Raw genomic sequence first — 23,743 nt, 5'->3', positions numbered from 1 at the left:
CTTGTCCTATGCTTCCTGCCAGCTAGCACCCAGGGGGAGCACCCAGGGGGAGCCTAGAGTTCCACCTGGCTGCTGAAGGGGGTTTGTGCTGGGCTGGAAGCAAATCTGCTCCAAAGTCTTTGCATGTGTAGACACCTGTCCAGGAGAATTTACTGCTCCTGAAACAAATGCATTTGTAGACACACCCACTATATACTAATTCAGGTAGTTCTGAACCAGCCTTTCACACAGAGTAAGAAAACATCCTGTGCAGATGGCAGATGAAGAGAGTGTCTGGAAGATTACACATGCTGAAACACCTACAGTGTCCTGTATCCTATAGTTTACTGTCCTGATGTGCCAGTCATATTCCTATGAAGTTGTACAGATGGGAAAAGGCAGAATACATCATATCTCCACCTCAGCCCTCTTGTTGGGCAGCCTCCTGGGAGCAGGGAAATAGGTAGAGAGCAGTAATTGTGCATTTCACACTCCAGGTTTTATAACTGCCTGCCTCTTCTTTGAGCCATATAGGAGAAGTAGGGAAACTGTTTTGTGAAGTTTCCCACTGGAAATCATGTCTGGTCCAAACATGGCATAGATTTAAATCGACAGTTGCTTGTGATCTCATGATAATGTAGGCTCAAAAACGGTTGTGTGTGGTTGATCTAATGTTCAGGGGAAAAGGCCAGCTTAGCAGTCCTGCCCCTTATCAGTCTTCTGTGTCAGCACAAGTGGTGGAGAGTAGACAGATCAATTCTATGCAGGCAATGTATCCTCTCACTAACATAAATAATCCCCTAGGAGAGAGAGAGATTCAGTATTTATGCAACTGAATCACAGTCAACTAGTGATAACTAAGACTATGGATGAGGAATGCTAGGAAGCACCCAAAGGGCATGTCTGTAATGCTGACACTTGTCTTCTAGGAAACAGGCAATGACCACAACCTCATTTTATGTAGGCACTAAATAGCCATCTGATGTTACAACTTTTTCTCACTTCTGATACAAGTTGGACTGGAATTTGTAACCCAGAAGAAAAAACAAAAACAAAGTCCCTGACATTACTAACCACTTAACCAACTTGTCATCTTAGGTTCTTAGTGACGTAAGCTGATTGCTTCCTGCTGTCCTTTTGCACCCCTGCCTAACCCTATCTTTTCTTCTGATATAAATAAACCATTAAAAGCTGGTCAGTAGCTATTAGAAAACAGATCAAACAAGCTGACATTATCCATTCCTGTCACTACGAACAGAAATACGTCTGCTTTTTATTTCACAGTCCTTCATTTGCTGGTAGTCTAGTGTGACATTTCAGTACCAATGAGAAACCTCACTGACCTTTTAATTGTCTATATTTTGCTATGTTTGCATATCTGACATTTCAAAAGAATAGCAAGATATATCCTGATGACTGGAAACAAGTTTCTTCATCTTCATTTTCTACATCTGTAGAAGCTTTACTTGTAAAATTGTCACTGTGGCCATTTCAAAGGTCCAAAGGTAGCACACTGACATTTTGAGTGCCCTATATTTACAAGCAAATTATTTTAGTTAGAAGCTATGGTAACTCTTACTTGGTAAGGGATGAAGTCCTGTGCTCTTCTTTTTCTTGGCTTTTTTCATACCAACTGTAATCTGGATCTGTCACATCCCTTTTTTCTCTCAGCTAAGTCTCATTTCAGTTCTACACAAAATCTCTTACTATAGATAATGGATTAAATTAATACATCAGAGATCTTGTCTGGTACAAAGGCCTGGCAGGACATTGGGGAATCAGCTGAGGCATCCATATCCTGTACTGACACTTCAGCCTGGTAGCAGTTATAGCAGATCTAACTTATACCACCACCCTCATTAATTTTACGCCAGTGGGAGTGTAACGGGGTCTAACTTAGAACCAGGTCCATTGATTTCAATGAAATTTCATACAGCAGTAGTGAGGGTGTCAGAAACTGGTCCTTTGCAAGATAAAACAGTAAAGTGTATTATGCCATAAAGCTGTATTTGCAGACATCATAACTCTTAATAAGAAGTAGTAGAAACTATTAGTGGACATCTGGAAAACTTGAAAAGGATTGCTGGCTCAATGATTTTTATTGAAACATCATTCAGAATTTAAACAACATAATTTTGCTAATGGTGTGAGCAAGTACTCAGTTCAAGTGTAATTAACAGAAAGCTGTCATTTTGAGGAGGGCGAAGGGAATGTTAGAGGCATACAATACAGAAGCTAATTTTTCACTTTAGCTATCAGTTGTTTTCAGCATTGCAAAATTATTTTCCTCTGAAAAGGCTGGTTTTATGAAGTAAAATGCAGTAAGTGGATAAAATGTACAAAATGTGGATCGTTATCCTTCCCCTGATGAAATCAATAGCAAATTTGTATTGGTTTTAATGGGCACAGGCTCAAGTCCTGTAGACACACAAACATAATCCAGCCCAGGGAGTGTCAAGCAAAGAATTTTCCCCAGTATGGGAAAACTCCCTGAAGGCCCCTGAATCTTTGGCAAGCTTGAGCATTGAGTCAGACTGCTGCGCTGCTTACCTTTCGCAGTTGGATCCTGCATAGTTTTCTTTACAGACACAGCGCACTACTCTGCTTTTTCTGTAACAGGCAACTGCAAAACTAAAAAATATTTAAATAAATCAATCAAGATCAGCAACACTTATGACTATCCCATGTCAACATTTTTTGCAGCATAAACATACATTATTTATGTGACCTAAAGCTTGAGGTAACCTGGGGTAAGCACCATCATCTTCTCTTGATATCAATAGGACCCAAAGGACACTGTACACAATACAAGAGACTTTCAATGCCTTGCCTTTTCATTTAATCTGGAAGGCATCATGCATGGCTGTAGCATGATACATATAATAAAATATACTGACTTCCTTCATGTAGCCTAGTTCAGATGTACTTTCATACTCTTACACATGCTGTATATTTTGAATAAAGAGCTTGTGTTCAAGGCAATTGTATATTTCCTATGAATTTAACTGTGCTCCCCTCCCCCTCTTTTTATTTTAAAATGTTGAAGCTGATGTATTGCTTTCAATAGGTACTGGATGGAGCATTATGGGAGCTGAAATCTATATTTTTGACTACAGATAGGATACAGGACTAGCAGTGACAGCAATTTTATCTTAATACAGTCCCAACAGGGCTATCCCTCAGACCTGACCTGCAACTACCAGGTGCTGTAGCTGGCACAGCATCACTGATGTTCATGAATCTATACTCAAACGACCTGAGGGTCCTCTACCATCTCTAGGAGTGAACAGGTGAATCATAGAAAATTGAGTTTGAAGGGACTTCAGTAGGTCATCTGGTCCAATGCCCTGCTCAAATCAGGACCCTCCCTAAGTAGATCTTTCCAGACATGGCTTTGTTGAGCCAGGAATTAAAAAGCTCTAAGGATGGAGATTCCACCACCTCTCCAGGCTACCTGTTCCAGTGCTTCACCACCCTCCTACTGAGAGAGTTTTTCCTAATATCCAACCTAAACTTCTCTTGCTGCAACTTGAGACCATTGTTCCTTGTTCTGTCAGTTAGTCTATACATCCTTTCAGTCCTTAGCCTCTGCTCAACCTGCCAGAAAGAGTACTGATAAGTGCTAACTGTTGGAGTGGCTGTATTGGTATGGTATTGTAACACCCTGGTTTCCTTTACTTTTTCATGCTTCAGGACTGAGTTTGAATTTTTTGAAAAAAAATAATGGCATCACAAAATGTGAGACCAAGAGGCTTTCACATGGGCTTGACTCCAAAGAATGCCCACAGCGTGATTAGTGAAGGCAGGAAGTGCCAAATCCTACACAAGCGGATGAGGGCAACACATCTTAGCTGCAATTACAGTCAAGAACAATTTTGAAAAAAGCATTTGTAGTCAGTTTAGAAAATATGTGACTAGGTTCCCTTCTGAGCTGAAACTCACTTATCATCACTGGGCACCAGTGTACAGTCAGGTACAATGTGCACATGTCTTACATTGGAGACTCCTTGGTCCTAGTGGTAACCATCTTCTAATTTTTATCAGTTGGCTATAGTTTTTAAAGGACTATGCACCAACTGAGAACTGGCAGAGCAGAGCTTCTTCTCTGTCCTAGGGTATGGAGTTGCTGAGATAATATCAGGCTCCAGCAACTTTATGCCATCTGAGAGCTCCTGTAATCTAGTGTAATTTTCCGTTGGGCACGCGTAACCAAATTCCATCCTTTTTGGGCACACCTACATGTCACCCTACAAAGACATAGCGATATGCTATATGGCCATATGCTGTGCTATGGCGATGTAGCGATTATGTCGGTCTACACGATTGCCAGATACGTCATCGTAGTGGCACGCTCCTCTGTTATAGTGCACCGCTGTGGCAGCAAAATCTAACCATGAGCCGCACACACAGTACAGTAACCACCCATACTGCTTCATGCTTCAGTACTTTGAAAAGGAGGTACTAAAGTATGCTGCCATAGCAATGTTGCCATACAGCAATGTGTAGAAGTGCCCTTTGTGTACTAAAAGGCATAAAAGGGTGAGAATAGGGGGAGAGAGCCTGACTTATGTACTGTTTGTCTCAGGAACAAGCAAAATAAAAAGTGTGTCAGTAGTTGCTTCACTGTTCCTATTGTATGTCTAAGGGATGATTTCCAGAGTAGAATAACTATGTCTTGTTCGGAGACATTGATACAACTGGACAGAAGTTAAACTGAGTCTTTCCTCATCAAATTCACATGTTATCTTCTGTAATATTTTAGTGGGAACTTTCCAAGCAAATTACCACCCTTTGGCAGTTGTCCTCTTCCTTTATATAAGAGAGTTCCTCAATACAGATGAAGAAATCACACAGCAGATTAAAGTTATGAAGAAAGACCAAGGCCATCCTAGTCCTTATATTTTAGACATTTGTTTTAAAAAACAAAAAACAATCAAGCAAGGAAAACCTCACACAGCTCATAAAGTTCCCTCTGATTTAAAATTCAGTAACATCTGTTAGAAATTGGACCAGTCTCCTTTCCCTTCCTTCCCCTCCGCCCCCCCACCTGATGATATTACACTTTAGGGGACTGTTATAAAACTTCCCAGGATAATAAACATGAAAACACTTGGGACAGACAAAAAAAAAAGATCCTAAGAACAACTGTGTCTGGCAGCTTAGTGATTTGGATGCATTGTTGGCCAGTCCATTTGAGTGTTAAAAATCCATTGGTTTTGTTATTTTGAGGGATAGCATTTCTGTTGCAAAATGGACAAGCAAGAAGTATCTTCCAAATATTTTCTTTTGAAGGCTTCTAATATATTCCATATTTTAGCTTTATGGGAGAGGTAAAACTATTGTTTACCAATAGATGGGGCAAGAAATAGGAAGAAATAATTAAAAAGGAAAGAAAAAAGAATGTATTTTTTTGAATCAGTTGTTCAGCCCTGAAGATCACACTACAGATACAATTATTATTATTTATTTTTTGTAATCCAGTACTGCCTGCAGGCTCCAACTGATTTCAGGCCCCTACTGCGCTGTATGCTGTAGAGATGCTATAAAGACCTTTTCTATCCATGAGAGGTGTTTAAAGTTAAATACCAATAGATATGTTTCAAAATGAACTATGATGCTTGTTTTATGTACTATTTTCTGGGTAAAGTCAGAAGAATCCATGCCTGTACAATTAAAAGGGCTCTTTATTAAGATACATTTTAAAAGATAAATTGGCCAGATACAGCTAGCATTCCAAGCAGGTGTCACAAGATAATTTCCTGGTACATCCTTCAAATGCCTCACTCCTGTAAACCATGCTCTTCTACCTAAGTTCCACGCAGTTTGCTACAAGAACACTACTTTGAGGTCTGGGTTTCTTTGTGCTAGTAATATAAAATAGGGAAAGAGGAAAGCTATTGCTAGGACACAAACAATAAGGTTCACATCACTTCAAAACACAACAATTTTAGGTAGTGTCTTCTAGCTTGGCATTCTTCTTTTCACTTCTTGAGATAACTCAGATGTGACCCTTTAAAAGAGCAGATGGTTCACTGAAAAATAAGCTGCATTTGAGGCAGAAGGGATAGCAGCCATTTAGATGAAGTAATGTTCCAGTTTAAAGGGAAAGAAAGTGACAATTTAGCACTGATACAAAAACAGCAACAGGACCAATGACAGATGCACATTTCTGCACATGATGATAGCATTAAATTAGACATGTTTCAGTAAGACTGTCTCAGGAGTCTGATTTCTAATTATATTACCATTGCTTGAGTAGAAATACAGAATCACTAATAATCATCTATGGGGTATGGATAAACAGTTTTGAAAGTAAAGTTTCAAAGCATATTCCAGAAATTCTTTATCTTTAATTTCTCTTTTAACATTGTAATCAACTACATTAAGTGATATTAGGTTCTAGGTCTATAAATTGGGTTTAACTTACATTTAAAATTTATATTAACACTGAAAAAGTTGTGATTTAATTGAATATAAGTCACTGATAAGTCCCCTAACTTTTATGATGAGGAAATATGTTTGCAAGCAAAAGCACAGCATGAATGATTATAGTGAATTATACTATCCTTGCCTGATACTTGTCCTACTGAAGTCAATGCTACATCTTCAACCAAATTCATTCAGAGAGGTAGGTCTTATAGCCATTAATATTGCTGTAGAGCTCAGGTGAATATTTTTTAGTGCTCAAAAAGCATCAATATAGAAAGATATTTACAGGAAAAGGGGGAACTGACTTGAAGTGGATAGAACCCAAAGCTGAATTAGAATTCTGTTACTGATTTTAGGAAAGGCAGGATTTCACCCCAAATACCCAAATAAAAGACACAATACAATTATGCAAAAAGCTAAAATGTGAAGGGCTTTATCATAAATATTTTTATAATCCCAACTTTACATTTTTCTATTTCTGCCACATTTTGTTACAATGAGAATGAAGTCCAACTTTCTGCAGAACAGAGGTAAATGTAAGTTTAACTAAGGAAATCTCTTATAATGAGGAACATTGGGAGAGAATGCATCAGACGCTCCAGAAAACTAAATCAGTCTAGATTAACTGAAGTCAATGGGGTTATTTTTATTTTCCTCATCTGACTGTCAGGCCTGTACTTCCAGAAAACCTATATTTTATTTGACCACTTCAATATAGGTCAAAATGTATGGGATCATTGAAAAAAAATGCAAAAGAAGAAAGAGGCAGCTATGTTGTGGCCCTCAAATGTCTGGATACCACGTATAAGGGAACTGTGACTGCAGACTAAAATGGTTGTTGTATGGCAATCAGCCACCTGAAAAAAATTAAATTGCATTTGCTAAACAAAATGCCGTGCAACTGTCCTGTTTCTACTGTGGTCATGTTATTGACCCAGCTCCTGAAACACGAGGAAATAATGCACTCCACTTGTGAACTCATTCATTTTGTTGGTCTTTTTAAACATAGTAAAAGATCTTTGTGAAGAAAACTGGGCATCTTTCTGTGTTTCTCCCTCCCTCTCCCTCTCTCCATTCTGCTCCTCCAGCCCCTTCCCTCATGAGATTTCTCTGATCTAGTCAAGGCTGTCATGTTTTAATGTTTTATAAATGCTATTTCCCACCCTGCAGTCTCCATGCGCAAGTAGCTGTTGGGAAATACTTTATAGGACTTAGGACCATTAGGTTTGGTCCAATTGTTATAATGATCCTGTGCCCCTGAGCAACTGAACAAAAAAACAAGTCTTCACAATTCAAGGTTGTGCTAGAGTAATCCTCTGGTAGCCATAACAAACATCTTGAAACGAAGGGGAAGAAATTCAGTCAAGGAAAGGCTGATGGAAAATTGAATGGGAAATATAAGAAGGAAATAGCTGGCTCACTAAAAAGAGTGTCTTACAACCTCAGTGATAGCAACCTCTCCTCCCTCTCAATCTAATGGTATTTACATAGATATTTCTTCAAACGGGATATAGGTTTCAAACAAGAGAATGACAATTTCTTCAGTTATCTTTGCTGTGCCATGACAGGTTACTAATACAAAGTCCCATATGGTGGTTTATTTGACAGTTTTGAAAGCACAGAAATAATGACTGCTGTCAGTGTTCTTCTTTCAACCTAGACCTTTGTTGTCTGACAGGCTTCAAAGTCTCATATTGAAACCAGGCTATGAGTCAGTTGAAATTACACTCTAAAGCGTCCTCCAACATTTTGTATGTCTCTACTGAAGTTGGATGCATAAAATAGCAGACACTGGGATTTCATGAATTGTGCCAAGCTACCACTTATTTGGGTGTCTGTCATGTTATGGGCATTCTCTGATCAATTTCCACATGTGTCATTGGTATCCTATACCAGTGCCCACCTGCACGAAAGGGATGGTATTGGCATTTGGGAGGCTATTAAAAGACACTGTACCATTGGGCAAGCTTTCCTACTTAGAAAAAGAGCTCAAAGCTGTTCAGATATTTTCCTCCTCTTTGCTTGTAGGAATCAATGGGAGTGACTGAAAAAATATGGCTTTAAATCAAATGTTATTTTCCTTTTTCCTTTTCACTCAGTTATAAATTTAAACAAATGAAAATGTGGGAAAATGTTCTTTTTGTTTTTGGAAGTGCAGCAATCTGTTTCTCCTCCCATATCCAATGAGGATTGTTGCTTCTGGCTCTGAACTCAGAACAGAAAGTGCACAAAGAAAAGAAAAAAAAAAAAGAAAAGAAAAGCAAAGACTGTTTTACGTACTTGGCAAATGATGGCAAGGGGCAAGGGCAAGGCTGGCAGGATGTGGGCACTCCTCTGAGGACATCAGCAATGAAACCATCCAGGCATCTTTCACAGTGCTCTCCAGTTGTGTTTCTCTGGCAATCCTTCAAAAGCAAAAAGAGTGACAAATGTTAGAGGAAGGTGATGCTTAATTCAGGCTGAGCAGAAATGATTTAGGCAAGTTCTTTGCCAAGCAGAACAAGGACTGGTGCCAGATCTGAACCCTTCAAAGTACTAACAGATTAAAATGAACCTGTTTGTAACTGGCAATGCATGACAAATGAAGATGTTCTGAACAATTGGACTGCCAGAGAGGGTGGACGAAGTGGCACACAGGATGAAGCTATCAGTGAGGGCATGTGCATGGAAAGGCTCTCTGAACACAAAGTGTGCCCTGTATATTACCAAGAAATGTCATTAGAATTCAGATTTAGTGGTCAGGTCTGTTTAAGGGCTGGATGCACTGGAAGGAATGATTAACCGCCTGGCACCAAGCCAAAGTGAAAATTGCCCACTGGTGTATATAAGCATCACAGATTTCAGTACAGATGCATGCTTATTCAGGGAGAAAGGGGGTTATTCCATGAACTTGATGACTAAAGTGAACATCAAGGAAAAGTGTAGATTAACAATGACTAATAGGCTGGTGTCTTTGCTTTTTTTGTTACGTGAATTTTACATACTTGGATTTATTACTATGTGTTTCTCCTGGCCTTAAAGAAGCTAGCACAAAGGAGGCAACTTAGGGGACTGCCATATACTGTCTTCTGAAAAATATAGTGCAGGAGCTTCAATATTAGTTTTCCTATTTTTCTCTGACATACAAAATAATCAGGCAATAGCCCACCTGCTTGAGAAGGGTTTTAATCTCCTTTGGTCAATATTTGGTAAAACCAATCCATAAAATGAGCAGTTTATCAACCCACACAGAAAGGGGCAGATCCCCAGCTGGTATGAGTTGTCATAGCAATGTTGTAATCAGCACAGCCAGGACAATTTATGCTGGATGAGGATTGACACCATGGTATTTTATGGTGATGATTATAAAGCTATGCACCTGACTACCACTTCCCATAAAAACCTCAAGCCACTTTGAAAGCTATTATTAATTAAGTCATTTAAAGTGATGAGATTAAGTAAGCATTGATAAATTGCCCATTTTACAGATAGCAAATTGAGGCACAGATGAGTTAAGTGAATTGTCCATTACCACTCAGCAAGACAGTGAATATTATAGAGCCAAAAACAAAATTCTGGAATCTATCTCAGTCATTTCTACTTCAGCAGGGCATCCAGAAAATGTTTCTTTGGGAACAAAAAAATCAAACCCAACCAAAAATAAAAGAAAAAATCCCCTCTCTACCAGTGAGTTGTCTTTAAAGAGACTGGGTTGGTATGATTTTCTTCTGCATTACACCTTGTGTAATAACGATTGTGATAATCCCAGTTAAAATTCTCCCTGTACATCACTTAGCATAGATTTTTGACAGATGGTGGGAAATATTTTGCCTTGGGTTATTTTGTCAGATATCATTGTCTAGAATTCTACATTTGAAGTTGGTATAGCTGATATAAAGAAAATGACCTTGGTGCCTTAGCATCTTCTCTGGTAGAAATTTAATCACATCAAAAAAATCACAGCATGGTTAGCAATTGGCACTCTCTGGAATAACAGGGAAGCTGAAGGTCAGGTTTCAGGTGCACTAGCAGAGCTGCAAGATGAAGATTGTTCAGTGCCTGCCAACAATATAGTTGACTTACAGCAATCAACACTACATTTCCAGGAGGACCAAATTACAGGGGAATGAGTTTATTGTGAACCACCCAAAAACTGTACATTTGAAAATTCCCCTTGAATTAAAGCTGTACTGCACTGTGCTGTACTCTGTGACAAGGGCAGCATGGAAAAAGAATTAAAAGAGGAAAATGTAATGAAAAAAACAGTAGTGATTCCTCTGAATCATAAACCCTGAATTTGGCATCATAAATTCTGCTTTGAATTAGATACACTAAGATCACCTTTACATGTTGGTATAAATTGAGAACTTTCACTTACTCATGGCTAGAGGTCACCAGTCAGTTTATATCCTGCATAGCCTGCACCCCCTTGTACAAAAAGCTATAAATACATACCTTGAGCCAGTCTTATTTTCTTTGAATTTTATGTTATTCCCTTCTCTTTAGATTGAGGCAGGTTCTGATCAGAAGAACCTAGACCATTTTAGATTCTGGGTGAATCCTGTGGGATGACCTGAGCTGGTCAGTACATGCGTTTTAGCCTCATCCAGGTTATGTCAAAACTGATAGTTAGGTATAACTGTACACTCATCGTCAAGGCCATATGCACTGATCATCTGTATTGAAAAACAATGCACTGATAAACCCCTGAGATTGAATCTGAAAGCTTTGCTGAACTTCTAGTTATAAGGGTGACCCATTCCTTTTTGCAGTGGAAGTCTACCACCAGCAATAACATAATTTCCTGTTCCTTTCCTATACCCCATTTATACCCCTCATCCTCTCTCCACTGCCCATAAGCAGAAATAATGGAAGGAGAAGAAAGTGCTGTTCCCTGGAAGGACTTCACTTTGCATGGTGCAAAGGAATCTGGGATGTATCTTACTACGACTTTTGTGAAATAAGATGCCAAGTGTAGTTGGCTAGATGACATAATGTAGATGGAGGAAGAATGGTTTATGTAGCCCAGGTTGAGAATAATCTCAAATTTAGTCTTTACAGGTATTATGCATAACTATACCAATGTACAAAAATTATGATAATTGTTTATTTACACAAAGCTATAAATCCATGAAGGGTCCTTACAACAGATAAAATATGCAAAGCACAATTTACAACTGTTCTTTACCTGAGGATTCTTTTTACATATAGATGCTAACAGCTGTGCTACACTTAGATTTTAAAAAATGGCATGCAATTGATTGATATCAGAGTGATATTTGGAACAAAGTAGGAGAAAGCTTGGAACTATAGATTAGATTAAACATCAAATGGGGTTAGGAATCAGAGGAGTCCAAAGCAGGATGGGGAGGAGAGAAGGTTAGACAGAAAAAATAAATCAGACATGGTGCGAGAGGAGATATGGCATGAAAGAATCTGGAAGGCTAGTACAGTTTCAAGAGGTGGAATAATCATGCAATATTCATACACAATTATTTACTATCATTTCCCAAGTCTTCTATAGGGAATATTGCATCATGCAAATGGTCAAAGTTGAAAGAGAAAGGATGGCTTTTTGATTAAGGCACTGAACTAGGTGTCTTAGGAGCTTTAAATTCAGTCTGGCTTTGCCACAGACTTTCTGATTTTGCTTTGGGCAATTCAGCTTACCTATCCGATCCTCAGGTCTCTATGCATCACAATGGGTATTGCTAAGATAAATTCAGTGATGGTTTCCAGTTGCTAAAATACTATGGTGATAAATGCAGTAGGGAAGCAGGGCACTTGGTGGTACTTCTCATATCTGTGGTGTTTTTCTTTCACTGTAATGGAGATTGTTAACAGAACTTCATCCCTAAAGACCTTATTAGCTGAGTGCCTGAGGCACTTTCAAGTGTGATTCTATTCAGGAAAGTGACTATATGGAAATGTTATTATCTTATTCAACAAATCTGATTCCCTGGTGTAGTCAGGGTCATACATTTGTCTTTGGAGGAAAACGTGTCTTTATGCTGCATACTTCCATTGGCATTCCAGAGCCAACATATATTCTGTGCATTTTCAACAGAATATATCTATGTGAAACTGAGGAAGGGAAAAATGACACTGGATTTCAGAAGTGTTTCTGAGGACCCTAAGAGACCAGGATTTACAATTACAGAAAAACACATTTTCCTTTTTTAACTGAGCACATTTTTTCAGAGAAATGATTGCGAGAAACAATAAAGATGGTACTCCACAAGGCAGATTCACTGAGTTACCTTTCAGAGAGTACCAGGAGAGGAGCACTCCTAGACAGGGGTACCTACATACATTTTTGCATGCATGTTACCATGTATTTTGCACCACTGTTTTGAGTCACAAATTGTACTATGCTTACCACCTTTATAATCTGAAATCCTCTTCTGAAAGAAGATCTAAAAATTAATTAAAACTTTTTCTATTCCTATTGTTGTTTTTTATTTTATAAACATGGAGGAAATAAATGACAAAAGGAAAACATGAAAGATTATGGTAGAGTCCCTAAGAGACAGTGCACACTCTCTGTCTCTTCAGGTAGGAGTGCACATGTTCAACTGAACATAATATTGCTCACATTTTAGCAGAAAAATTAAGGTGCATTTCAGTGAAATTAAGGACATAGCAGCTGGATAGATTTGTTATTCTAAGTTAAAAATTTAACCCAGATCCTTTGCAGGTAGCCATACTAATACAAGTGGTATTATTACAAAACCAAAGTCAAGTCAGTGATGTCCCTTAAAGCTTAGCTGGCTTGTAAGTGCTTCTAAATGAAGATATACTCCACAGTATGTAATCATTCATGTACCATTATATCATCAGCAGCCTGTCAGATGATAGAGTATTCTGAATGCATTTTCCTATGTTAGACAATGCCAAGCTGTTTGAATTGCTACAGTCTTACAGATTTTTATAAATCAAGGTGAATGAGTCTACATAGTCTTTATTATAGACAGCCACACTTCATGTATTTTCTGCAGAAAAGATTCTGTGTTGATATTATTCTCAACTTGAGCTACATAAGCCATCCTTCCTCCTCCACCTACATTATGTCATCTAGCCAACTACACTTGGCATCTTATCTCACAAAAGTGGTATTAAGACGTAGCCCAGATTCCTTTGCACCATGCAAAATGAAGTCCTTCCAGGAAAAAGCACTTTTTTCTCCTTTTATTGTTTCTGCTATATGACATTGTCTGACAGAAGTCATACGAACTAAGTGTTCTAGAAAGGTATGTTGGTGTCTAATGCCTATTTAGTCATCTAAACTTCTATTGAATCATGGGGAGGTTAGGCATCTTAATAGAAATTAGGCACCTAAATATGTTGTGGGTGTGGGCCTAATAGCGTGCATATGTTTGATTAGGCAGTAAGTGTTTGGGACAGGAGACCCTCTTTTTGTTTTGTCTTTGTACCATGCCCAGTGCAATGAGCTTCTGATCTGTGAAAATATTATATTATTATTATAATACTGTAGAAAATTGAACCGTCTCCCTGTAATGGCACTGGAGCAAGTTGCCCAGCAAAAGAGAAATATGTTTTTACAGAAATGAAAATAAATGAAGATTAAACAAACAACTGCCTCAGAAAGCAAAAAACCTCACAAAGAGAGACTTTTGTGAAATAAAACAATGTTTCCAATATGTCAAACTAAATTCCACTCTCCTATCCATTGGGGAAGGGACGGGGGAAAGGGTAAATATCAGCATTTGCAAGTGGAAAGACAAATATACTTTTCTTGTTTGAACAAATGTAATACCATTGAATTAGGTGCATGTATGGTACCTTCTTTTTTATTTAATGCAGTTGATGGCAAAACTCTCATGATTTCAACATGAAAAGGAATAGGTTATCTGTGAAAGCTGGAGGCTGAATCAAGCCACCATCATGAATTCAGAAAATGATTTCTCTGTTGAAAAGGGTCTACTTTTAATGCAATGCAACATGAATAACTTTTCATGAAGAGAAATAGTTTGGTCGTGATTATTATTCCAGGTGAATGGAATATAAACAAGTAAATCATATGGTGGCAATGATGCAAACACTATGTACATGTGTATATTCTTTGGATTTACTTTTTAAACTACAGAGATGGGCTTGAGCCACAATGTACAGCTCCAGATGCAAGCTTTCTGGTCAAGCTTTTGCAATATGTATTCCTTCTGTTACAGAGATGGGCAACATTGTCTACTTCCAAAATCAAGACTCTAGTCTCAAAACCATCAAATTCATGAGATTTAAAAATACATAATTTGACTTTTGCTTTTTAAGCCTCTTAAGGTTTGGATTTTGACCTTCTCCCTCAAGTGGTAGAAATTTACTTTTAGTGTTTTGAAGGAAAGCTGAGTCTCTTACATAACAGCATGACTCCAAATTGCTGAAGCTTTAAGGAGAAAAACACCAAGTATTGTGTGCCTTGCAGTAAAATCATGGGAGTTGGCAGCCCTAGAGAGGACTCAGCCACAAAATCTGGATTCAGATCTAATTTGAATCTACTGACCCTTGAGCTTATGTCATGGCTTATTTATGAACTTATGTCATGTCTATTTCATAAATTAAATATGTTTTATTCAAGCATGTTGATTAAATTTTAAAAACTGCATTTTCTCCATCTGTGACCTTCCCTAGCTTGCCATGTATGAACAAGTAATATTGCTGCAATCAGCCCTGTCTCAGCAGTGCTGACTACTTATGCCCCACACATCTGAGAAAGAAGCTACTTTGCTTTGCCCCTGTGTATGGTAGTGACTCCCAAAGGATGTGCTGCAGCCTATGAATGTGCCACAAGAGCAATGGAAGTATGCCACAAAATCCCTTTGTGTGAGGAGATCAATGCTCTTCTCCCACATCTGGCATCCTGTATCTATCCCACCTACTACAGTGGCACCTGAGGCTGCTCCTCTGAAGATGGCCACTGCTGCTGTCCTCCCCCAGGCATCCCCAGACCATGCTCCTAGCAGTGTGTTCTGCTGCAAGTGGGCAGACAGGTGAATGTGCTGATGGAGCCATTTTGTGCAGCAAGAGAGGTCACGGGGGTGGTCGCCAGTGTATGAGACCCTGCAGGAGCAACCTTAGAAGCAGGTGCTGCCCTTGCCCCCTGAGGTGCAGACCAGGGGTCAGGGCAAGGTAGATAGTAGAAAGAGCAGGGCACAGCAGGATGAGGTCCAGCCCTTGCCTCCCTTAAGTGGCACCAGCTAGATCAGTGGTTATCACCTTTTTTAGTCACAAGGCCTCTCTCATCTTTTTTTTTAAATTTAGATCTCTCTCAGTTGATTGTAACTGAGCTGCCACAAAATTCAGAAAAATTATGGAGGGGTTCCTTGAGGTTAAAAGGGTTGAGAACCACTGGCATAGAGACTAGTCCTTTGCTTAAAGGAGGATGTATTTTGTGCTATTTTTTGACACTACATCTCAGCACTGGCATGATTTCCTCCTCCAGGGGCATGCAATACGTTAGGTATTTTGAAAAAATATATATATACACATGCCATTTTGGTGTTCTGCCAATTTTAATCCAGAAAAAAAATGTGCCTAGGGTACCAAAAGTTTAGGAAACACTGGTGTAAAGGAAAGAAAGTGCCCCACTTGAAGTTCAGTGCTTGTGATGACCCCTCATCTCTGAGCCCTGACTGGTTTCTCCTTACCAAACAAAATGTCAGAGGCCTTGTAGGTCTCATAGGTATATATTACCTTTGTCCTTCTCAATGTTGGACAGATGAAGTCCATCTGTGCAGAAGGAAAGAGACCAGTTGCAAGCTGCCAGGTTACTCTTCGAGTGAAAGGTACCTAATATGCTGCAGAACTGTGCCAGCTCCCTGCTGTTTTCCCTTAGTACTTGATGAATGGATGTAGATCTGCTGGCTCCTCTCCAAACCTGCCTTAGCAATCATGCGGAACATATTACCCTCAAGGGCAGGACTGCCAAATCGATTCCAACCCTTCCATTTAGCTGTAAGCCCAAACACTTAGACATACAAATCATTCTAACGACAACGTCCTCTATTGTTAAAAATTCCATAAGAGGCTTGAATGGATTCCAGTAAATCTGTCCTCTCTTACCATCATGACCCTTTTATCTTCGCAGTTCCCCAGAAGGGACTCTACCATAATCACCAGGTACCTCAAATGTACATGGATCTTATATGCAGCACCTTGCAGAAAATAAAGCACCAAAAGATTTCTAGGAATAAGTCAACAGAATCCTTTTCTAATTCTTTATCTTCAGATTCTGTTTTGTGTAGCCAAATATACATTCACTGATCAAACACTGGTATACTGTTTTCCTTCCATTATTAATAACAACCTCAAAAACTACATCAACCTTAAAAATGTTGTCACCTCTGTCCAAAAATAGCTATGCTGCAGACAGCTGTCCTTGCCACTTGCCATTTAATCCTTTCACCCTTCCACTGCATGTTGAAGTCATTGTCACAGCCCTTTACAAGTAGACCCAACTGGTCTCCACTCTGAAAGGTATATACCACTACCGTTCAGTCTGGGCTGTTAAGTAAGAGTCACACGTCTCCTTCCTAAGTCCACTCCGCATATTAACCTGGGCTGCACTTATTGGTGATGTGACGGGGGGGCCATGGGGAGGCACATGCTCCCCAGATTTCTGTACTGACACCAGGGCATGGGACACAGGGCTGCAGCCTGACTGGAGCCAGGGCCCAACAGCAATGGGGATGGTGGTGGTGACATAACTTCTGCACCAATGGCAGGGCATAGACCTGCAGCCTGCCTGGACCCAATGCCTAGCAGTGGCACGGAGTTGTGTGCTCCCACTGAGCGAGTGGCACAGAGGTATGCCCCCCCCCCACTTTCAGCACTTATTTGTTTCCTATGGCTGCACTGTCTCAGAAAACTTGTAGGCTTGCTGTTTCAGCTATATATGCTATTCAGAACATTTTACAGCAGATGATGGTCTGTAACCATTACAAATTTATGGTCAATTGTAAATTAATTTGAAGCACAGTAGGATTTTTCATTTTACTATCTGCTTCTCTCCTCCTTCCCCCATCCTGCAAATTACACTGGGAATTTAAAATGGAGAGCTTCCCTCTGACTAGCTCAGCTCCAGCTTGCTGGGGAGAGGCTGAGGGAGGTATAAAACACTCCTCTATATCCTGCTCCTTTCTTTTATGATTGCTTATGCTTTAAGTTGGTGAAATACATTTCATCTTGTCTGCATTCTGCCATCTTCAGCTGCTGTAATTTCATACATGAAGCAAGTGATATGAGCTTACAGCCCAAATTGAAAATTACAAGGCACTGGAGGTGGCTGGTTTCTTCCCTCTGATTGCATAACTGAAGAGAGAACAAGAAGACCTTACAGAGAGCAAAATACTCAAGTCAGTATAGAGAGTGGATCTCCTATTCTAGTAAGGCGTGGATGAATCATCAATGCATGCAACAGGGCTGACTAATGGCTTTGAGACATTTTTGATGTCTATACAGTATTCTACCATAAATGCAGTTTAGCCTCTACCGACTGATGTCTCTTCTTTTAATTGAAAGTGGTCCTTTCCTATATTAGAAAATAGATAGATTGCACAACTGTCCAGTGTTAATTAAAGGATCAAATGATTGATCTCTGCACCAATTTTACACTAGAGTGTATAAAAGGAATGCTCTATAAGCAATTATTCTTTGTGTTTGGATACCTAATGAGTGTGCTGATTTATTGACTGTGTATACTCAATAAGCTTTAAGAAACTCCATGGGATAGATTTATGCTCTATAAATAAGGCTGAAAGGAGATTTAAAAATAGAACCCTAAGATAAATAGTGATGTTTGTAGAAATTAAAGAATAAATACTGTACCTTGGGGCAACATGAATAAGCTTTCAATTTTCAGTAGATTTCAAAGTCAGAGCAGGAGCCAATGAAAATTTCATATAGTTTCTGTGCTGTGGGAGCCACGGCCACTAGGCTGATTTTGGGGATTTGCATGCAGAGAAGCCTAGAAGCACGTTTATAACATCTGATCTTATAATTCATCTCTGCTGGAGCAGCTGGTGCTTCTCATTTTCATTGTACCCGAAACCCATGCACTTGTTCAGTTTGTGTCTTAGTTATCATCTAAAGTAGAAAACAAATAGGTATCTACCATGATGAGATAAACAGAATTATGCCTAAGTTGTTTTTTTAACCATTTCTTGCACGAACTAAAATGTTTGACTTTTCTATATGTCATCTTTTTTTTTAAATTCCTTTTAGAAATTGACTGGAGAAATGTAAAGACATTTCTTTTTACTTTTATGGATTTTAGATACATTTAGAAAAATTTAGGGACATCTATGATTTAGAGTTAACATAGTCTGTGACTGCAATTAAAGATCATCACTTCTTTGATAAGCCTCCCATCACTTATTTAAAGCAGGAAGCTAGTAGGAGCAGAAGCTCCTTTACCTAGCTGTAGTAATACATTAATGATAATAAAACCATAGTGATATGTATAAAAATCTTTTCTTCTCTCGCCCTTTTCAAACAACTTTTACCTAAGCTATTTGGATGTAGAGGGCTGATCCTATCCATGTATCCTGCAACCTCACTATCTGGATTGATAGTTACTGATGTAACAGAGAAACAACTTGCCTACAAATCTGGGGGTATTGCAGACCCAGTATCATGGGGTCCTGTTCCCAGGAGCCTCGCTGGGGTGTGAATTCCCTTTCTTCTGTGTGGCCTGGCTCCCTCCTGTGCCGTTCTAAGCTTTCCAGCTGCAGTCATTACCAGGTTCTTCTAGGGCCCTGTCCACTATTTTCAATGGTATTGGATCAGATGTGGAATCAGCTAGAAGAGGATAAGGCTGGGGTTGGGTGGCTCAGTGAGATTGTGCTGCCTCAGAGGGGAGTAGACCCTAGGTTACAGCTGGGGCCCCTTCTCCCAGTGAGGTAGGGATTTTCCCAGAGCTCTTTACGCAGTGAATACATGGAGCTCTGGGCTAACTGCAGAGGACTTTTGGTAATGCTTCATCCATAGTCTGGTGATTAGATAGGTCTTCCCTGAAATGCAAGTTCAAATACTCTCCTGGTAAGGGGACCTAGAGCATGGGTATCCTGTTCCCTTGGCAAGAACCCTAACCAGTAGGCTTGGACCCTTCTTCTTTTTCTGCTGTTTTTGCCTGACTAAAATTTCAGGACTTGCTCAGCCTTACACATGTACCTGCAGCTGTCTGGACAGAGTACAGCCCTACTAAGCATGTTTAATATGCTATGGCAGGTAATGCTGAATTGTAGACTGTGCTTAAGTGTATAAAAAAATTGCTCTTTCATGGTACATACATAGGTGCTGGGGGGGGACCAGAGCACTTGGGCCACCAAGTACTTGGCTCCTCCAGCTACATTCACACCATTTAAGCATGAATAGTGAAATTGGATTTAGCCCCACATTTCTAAATCTTCTCTAAGTTTCATAGTTCATAGTTTCACAGTTGGTAGGGTCAGAAGGGACCTAAGCAGATCATCTAGTTCGACTCCCTGCCATGGGCAGGAAAGGATGCTGGGGTCAAATGATCCCAGCTAGGTGGCTGTCTAGCCTCTTTTTGAAGACCCCCAGGGTAGGGGCAAGCACCCACTTCCCTTGAAAGTTGGTTCCAGCTCCTAGCCGCCCTGACTGTGATGTAGTGCCTCCTGGTAGCCTGAATCTACTCTCAGTCAACTTATGGCCATTGTTCCTTGTTACCCCTGGTAGTGCTCGGGGGAACGGGGACTCTCCCATTGCCTGCTGGTCCCCCTTGGCAAGTTTATAGGCGGCCACCAGATCCCCTCTCAGCCTTCTTTTGTGGAGCCTGAACAGGTTCAGGTCCCATAGCCTCTCCTCATAGGGTCTGCCCTGCTGTCCCCAGATCATGTGAATGGCCCTCCTCTGGACCTCCTCTCGATGCTGTCCACATCCCTCCTGAAGTGCGGCGCCCAGAACTGGACACAATACTCTAACTGTGGCCTGACCAATGTCTAAGTAATTCCTTTCATTCTTTCACTTTTTGCTAACTTAAATCCTGTTAGTGGTAGAGTGATATTGTAGCTGTGATGGTCCAGGAATTATTCAAGGATTTCCTAGGGCAATATATTTAATTGGACTAATTTATCATCCTAAGAAAACCTTGCCTGTAACTAAAATCATTCTTTCTTTCTGAAACATTCTTACTTCCTGTAGTCCATATGACTCCTGTCCTAGCCTCTTCCAAATCCTTCCAATCTGCCCTCTCTTTTCATCATATCCTTTCTCTCCAATTTACCTAATTTTGTCCTCCCCTCTTTCCTCCAGGTTCTGCTTACTTTGCTGAGCTAAGGACTGATACAGACTGATAGAATACATTGGGATTTAACTCTGAGTGAAATTGCTCATTCCAGTTGAATCTAATTATCTTTAAAAAATACTATAGGTCACAGTACATTTGGACCCTATGTTTCCAGATTACTTTCAGCAGCAGTCAACCTTATTCATTTCTTTCCCACCCTCAATGACTGCCATCCTTTTTTTGCAGAGAACAGCAACTACTAAAACCACGTACTGTATTTACTCAAGTATAAGATGATGCCAAATATAGGATGGCCCCCATAAGTAGAATCTATATATGGAAAATATATACATTTGTTATACTTTTCCACATATAGAATCCTATTATTGGAGGCTTGCCTTGAATTTGTCCCCCTACCATTGCTACGGCAGGGAAAATAAATCTGGGGAGGAGGGAGGGGGTCAGGTGGGTCCCTTGCCCTCTGTCCCCTCAACTTCTTCTTCCTGAAGCCCATTACCCCCCCTTACTGTCAGACCCTGCTCTCCTTGAGTATGTGGGAATGAGGGGCAAATATGAAAACACTGACTTTGAAATAAACACAGCTATATTAATTTGCATAAAGCCATTTGGGTACTCATAGACTTAGTGAATCCAGAATTGATGCATTTTAGCTTTTATGAAACTGCTGCAAGTTTTAGCACAGGTACTCCATACACACACTTTTAAGCAGAACTTTTATACCTACTTATATGTAGTACAAACTGTGCATGATATTAGTTCAAAACCAAATAGCTCATTATTTACCATATAGTTAATTGGGCTAGGTCCCAGCAGAGGCAATAGTATTTCAGGCCAAGGTGACCCCATAGCTCAGCACTGCTCAGTATGTGTATGTACTTCAGATACCCTCCCCTCCCCAAAAGGATCCATATGCTAATTAGCTCCCCACTCATGACTGAAACTGGGCATTAGTGTTGTGAGTCCTGGGATTCTCCAAAAGTGTATATGCAGATGAAGTACAGGGCAACGTGGTTGGGCTCCACCTCATGGAGGTTGAAGCCACATTAATCATATATGACAGGCCAACAGCAAGGGTAACAGGGATTCTAGATGCCCCATTTGGTGATGTTTGCCACATATTTAAGGCTGATGAAAAAATAGGAGTAGTTGGAAATGGGAAAAAGGCACAGCTGAACTGTGGGAGTGAAGAGGACGTAAAAAATGTATTTAATGTAGTGGCTCACCATGACTTTAAAAAAAAATTGGGCAATGGGCACTATCATATAGCTTATTCTGATGGGATGCACTAGTCTGTCATTTTAGTGGGTTCAAATCAGCATTTTTGGTTCTGGAGGTGGTTGTTGAAGCTTGCTCCAGGCTTTCCACATGCCAGCCTGGTATTACAATACCTCTGGACCAGTGCTCCATAGTCATGCTTAGTGTTGGCTACACTTAGCCAACTTCATAGATGGTTTCCATTACTGAGCACATGTTGCTTTTGTTAGCAGTTTAATAATAGACAATGTATCGGACATAAACTACAATGTTGAAAATGTACTGGTATGTAGCAACATCCTTTATTAGGTGATCTGATAGTACTTTCCAAGTATAAACTGAGACCTACAACAACCCTGCACACTAAGTAAGTTTTATTATCCCATTTTGCAGCTAGATCAACTGAGGCACAGAGGGGTTACTTCACCTGTCAGAAGCGACAGAGTAAATCAGTAGGAGAGAGTTTTTTTCCTGACTCATAGGAGCTCTAGATAGTACTTTGTATACTATGTAGTAGGGAAAAGGGGATTTGGCTTTACTGTGTAAAGTTGCTTCACAGAAAATAGTTCTGTGAATGGTCCCTATCATAACTATACTCTGGTGACTTAGCCCTCAATAAAAATGAGGTACACTGTCATGTTTTAGCTTATATTTATCACTAGGTACAAACAAGCACATAGACAGTTACCATGGAACATGCAGTAAAATCCTGCTCCTTTTTATCCTGCAGTAAATTGTTTGTATGGCTATACCTTTTAATTTTGTACAGCATAAAACCCCCTTCACCACCTTTGTTAGCACTATGGGAATTTTATTCCTTTGATTGTCTGTTAGTATGATGGTGCTTTCACTGCTTTGACTTTTATTCCCCAGATTCAAGTGATAGCGTACTAATGTGAACCCACAGTATTCCATATTAGCGGATAATGAGTGAGCCAGCACATATGGCAGGCTATAATGTTACCCTGGAATTCAAACACATTCTTTCCTCAGTATATTATTTCAACCTTCTATCATCGTTAGTCTGCAGCAGGAAGCTGGCTGCTGTGAATTGTGAGGCAGAACTGCTATAGATAACACATGTATGTACACACTCAGAGGTCACTTACAGTCACAGGCTGTTTGTATGATATACAGCAGTCTACAGTAAAAGTGAGAATGAAATGAGTTCACATTTATATGCCCTTTTCATGATGAATCTCAAAGCTCTTTCTCTATTTGCAGACTTATCATAAACTCTCCCTCTAGGATCTGCTTCACCTTTCAGGTGAAATGTGAGGACTGTTTAATGACTCACACAAACACAGAACATCACTTTAGGGTAGGAAGTGAAGAATATTTTGTGTTTTTTGAGACTGCCAAGATAATTTTGGTAGACAGTATAGAATTACCTGCATGCAAATTTGGTTGGGAAATTATGGTTAACAGAACAACCCTGTCACACTGGGATCTTTAATGAACACACATCGTCATGACCTTGCCTTTAAATGTTATTCAGAAGGAAGTCTCCCTGGAAACACATTATACCTACTGCTCTGGTGGTGTACTGGGATCCAGTACTTATGGGCTGCATCCAGACAAGTGTAGATGTTTGTTTCCTGGGGCACATCTTGTACATTGCTACTTGTCCGTGGGGAATCCCTATGCCATATGTGCTCTGGCATGTGACAGGTTGCCACGGGTGTGGTAGGTGAGACTGGGGCCCTGGGGACCTTGGGGAGCTGTAGCTGTAGTGCTCCTGCAGCTGGGAGCCTGGATGGCAGCTGAAATTGTGCTCTGTGTTAGGGAACAGTATACCAGTTCTACTTTCCAAATGGG

The 23,743-nt window shown here is 39.9% G+C and overlaps 1 protein-coding gene across 1 annotated transcript in view; it reads right to left on the bottom strand.

The window, feature by feature from the left end:
* LAMA4 (laminin subunit alpha 4) overlaps positions 1–23,743 on the bottom strand; it is a 264,483-nt gene that overhangs the window by 172,302 nt on the left and 68,438 nt on the right. The window contains exons 3-4 of the mRNA XM_019520073.1: positions 8,689–8,813; positions 2,530–2,610 (exon numbers count right to left, since the gene is read on the bottom strand). Of these exons, the coding sequence (XP_019375618.1) occupies positions 2,530–2,610; positions 8,689–8,813 (206 nt within the window). The remainder of the gene's footprint in view (positions 1–2,529; positions 2,611–8,688; positions 8,814–23,743) is intronic.

Source organism: Gavialis gangeticus, unplaced genomic scaffold (genome assembly GCF_001723915.1).
Source record: "Gavialis gangeticus isolate Ggan-Ray unplaced genomic scaffold, GavGan_comp1, whole genome shotgun sequence".
NCBI classification, from domain to species: domain Eukaryota; kingdom Metazoa; phylum Chordata; order Crocodylia; family Gavialidae; genus Gavialis; species Gavialis gangeticus.
Note: the sequence above shows the minus strand (reverse complement) of the source record. Positions and strands in the feature narration are given on the sequence as shown.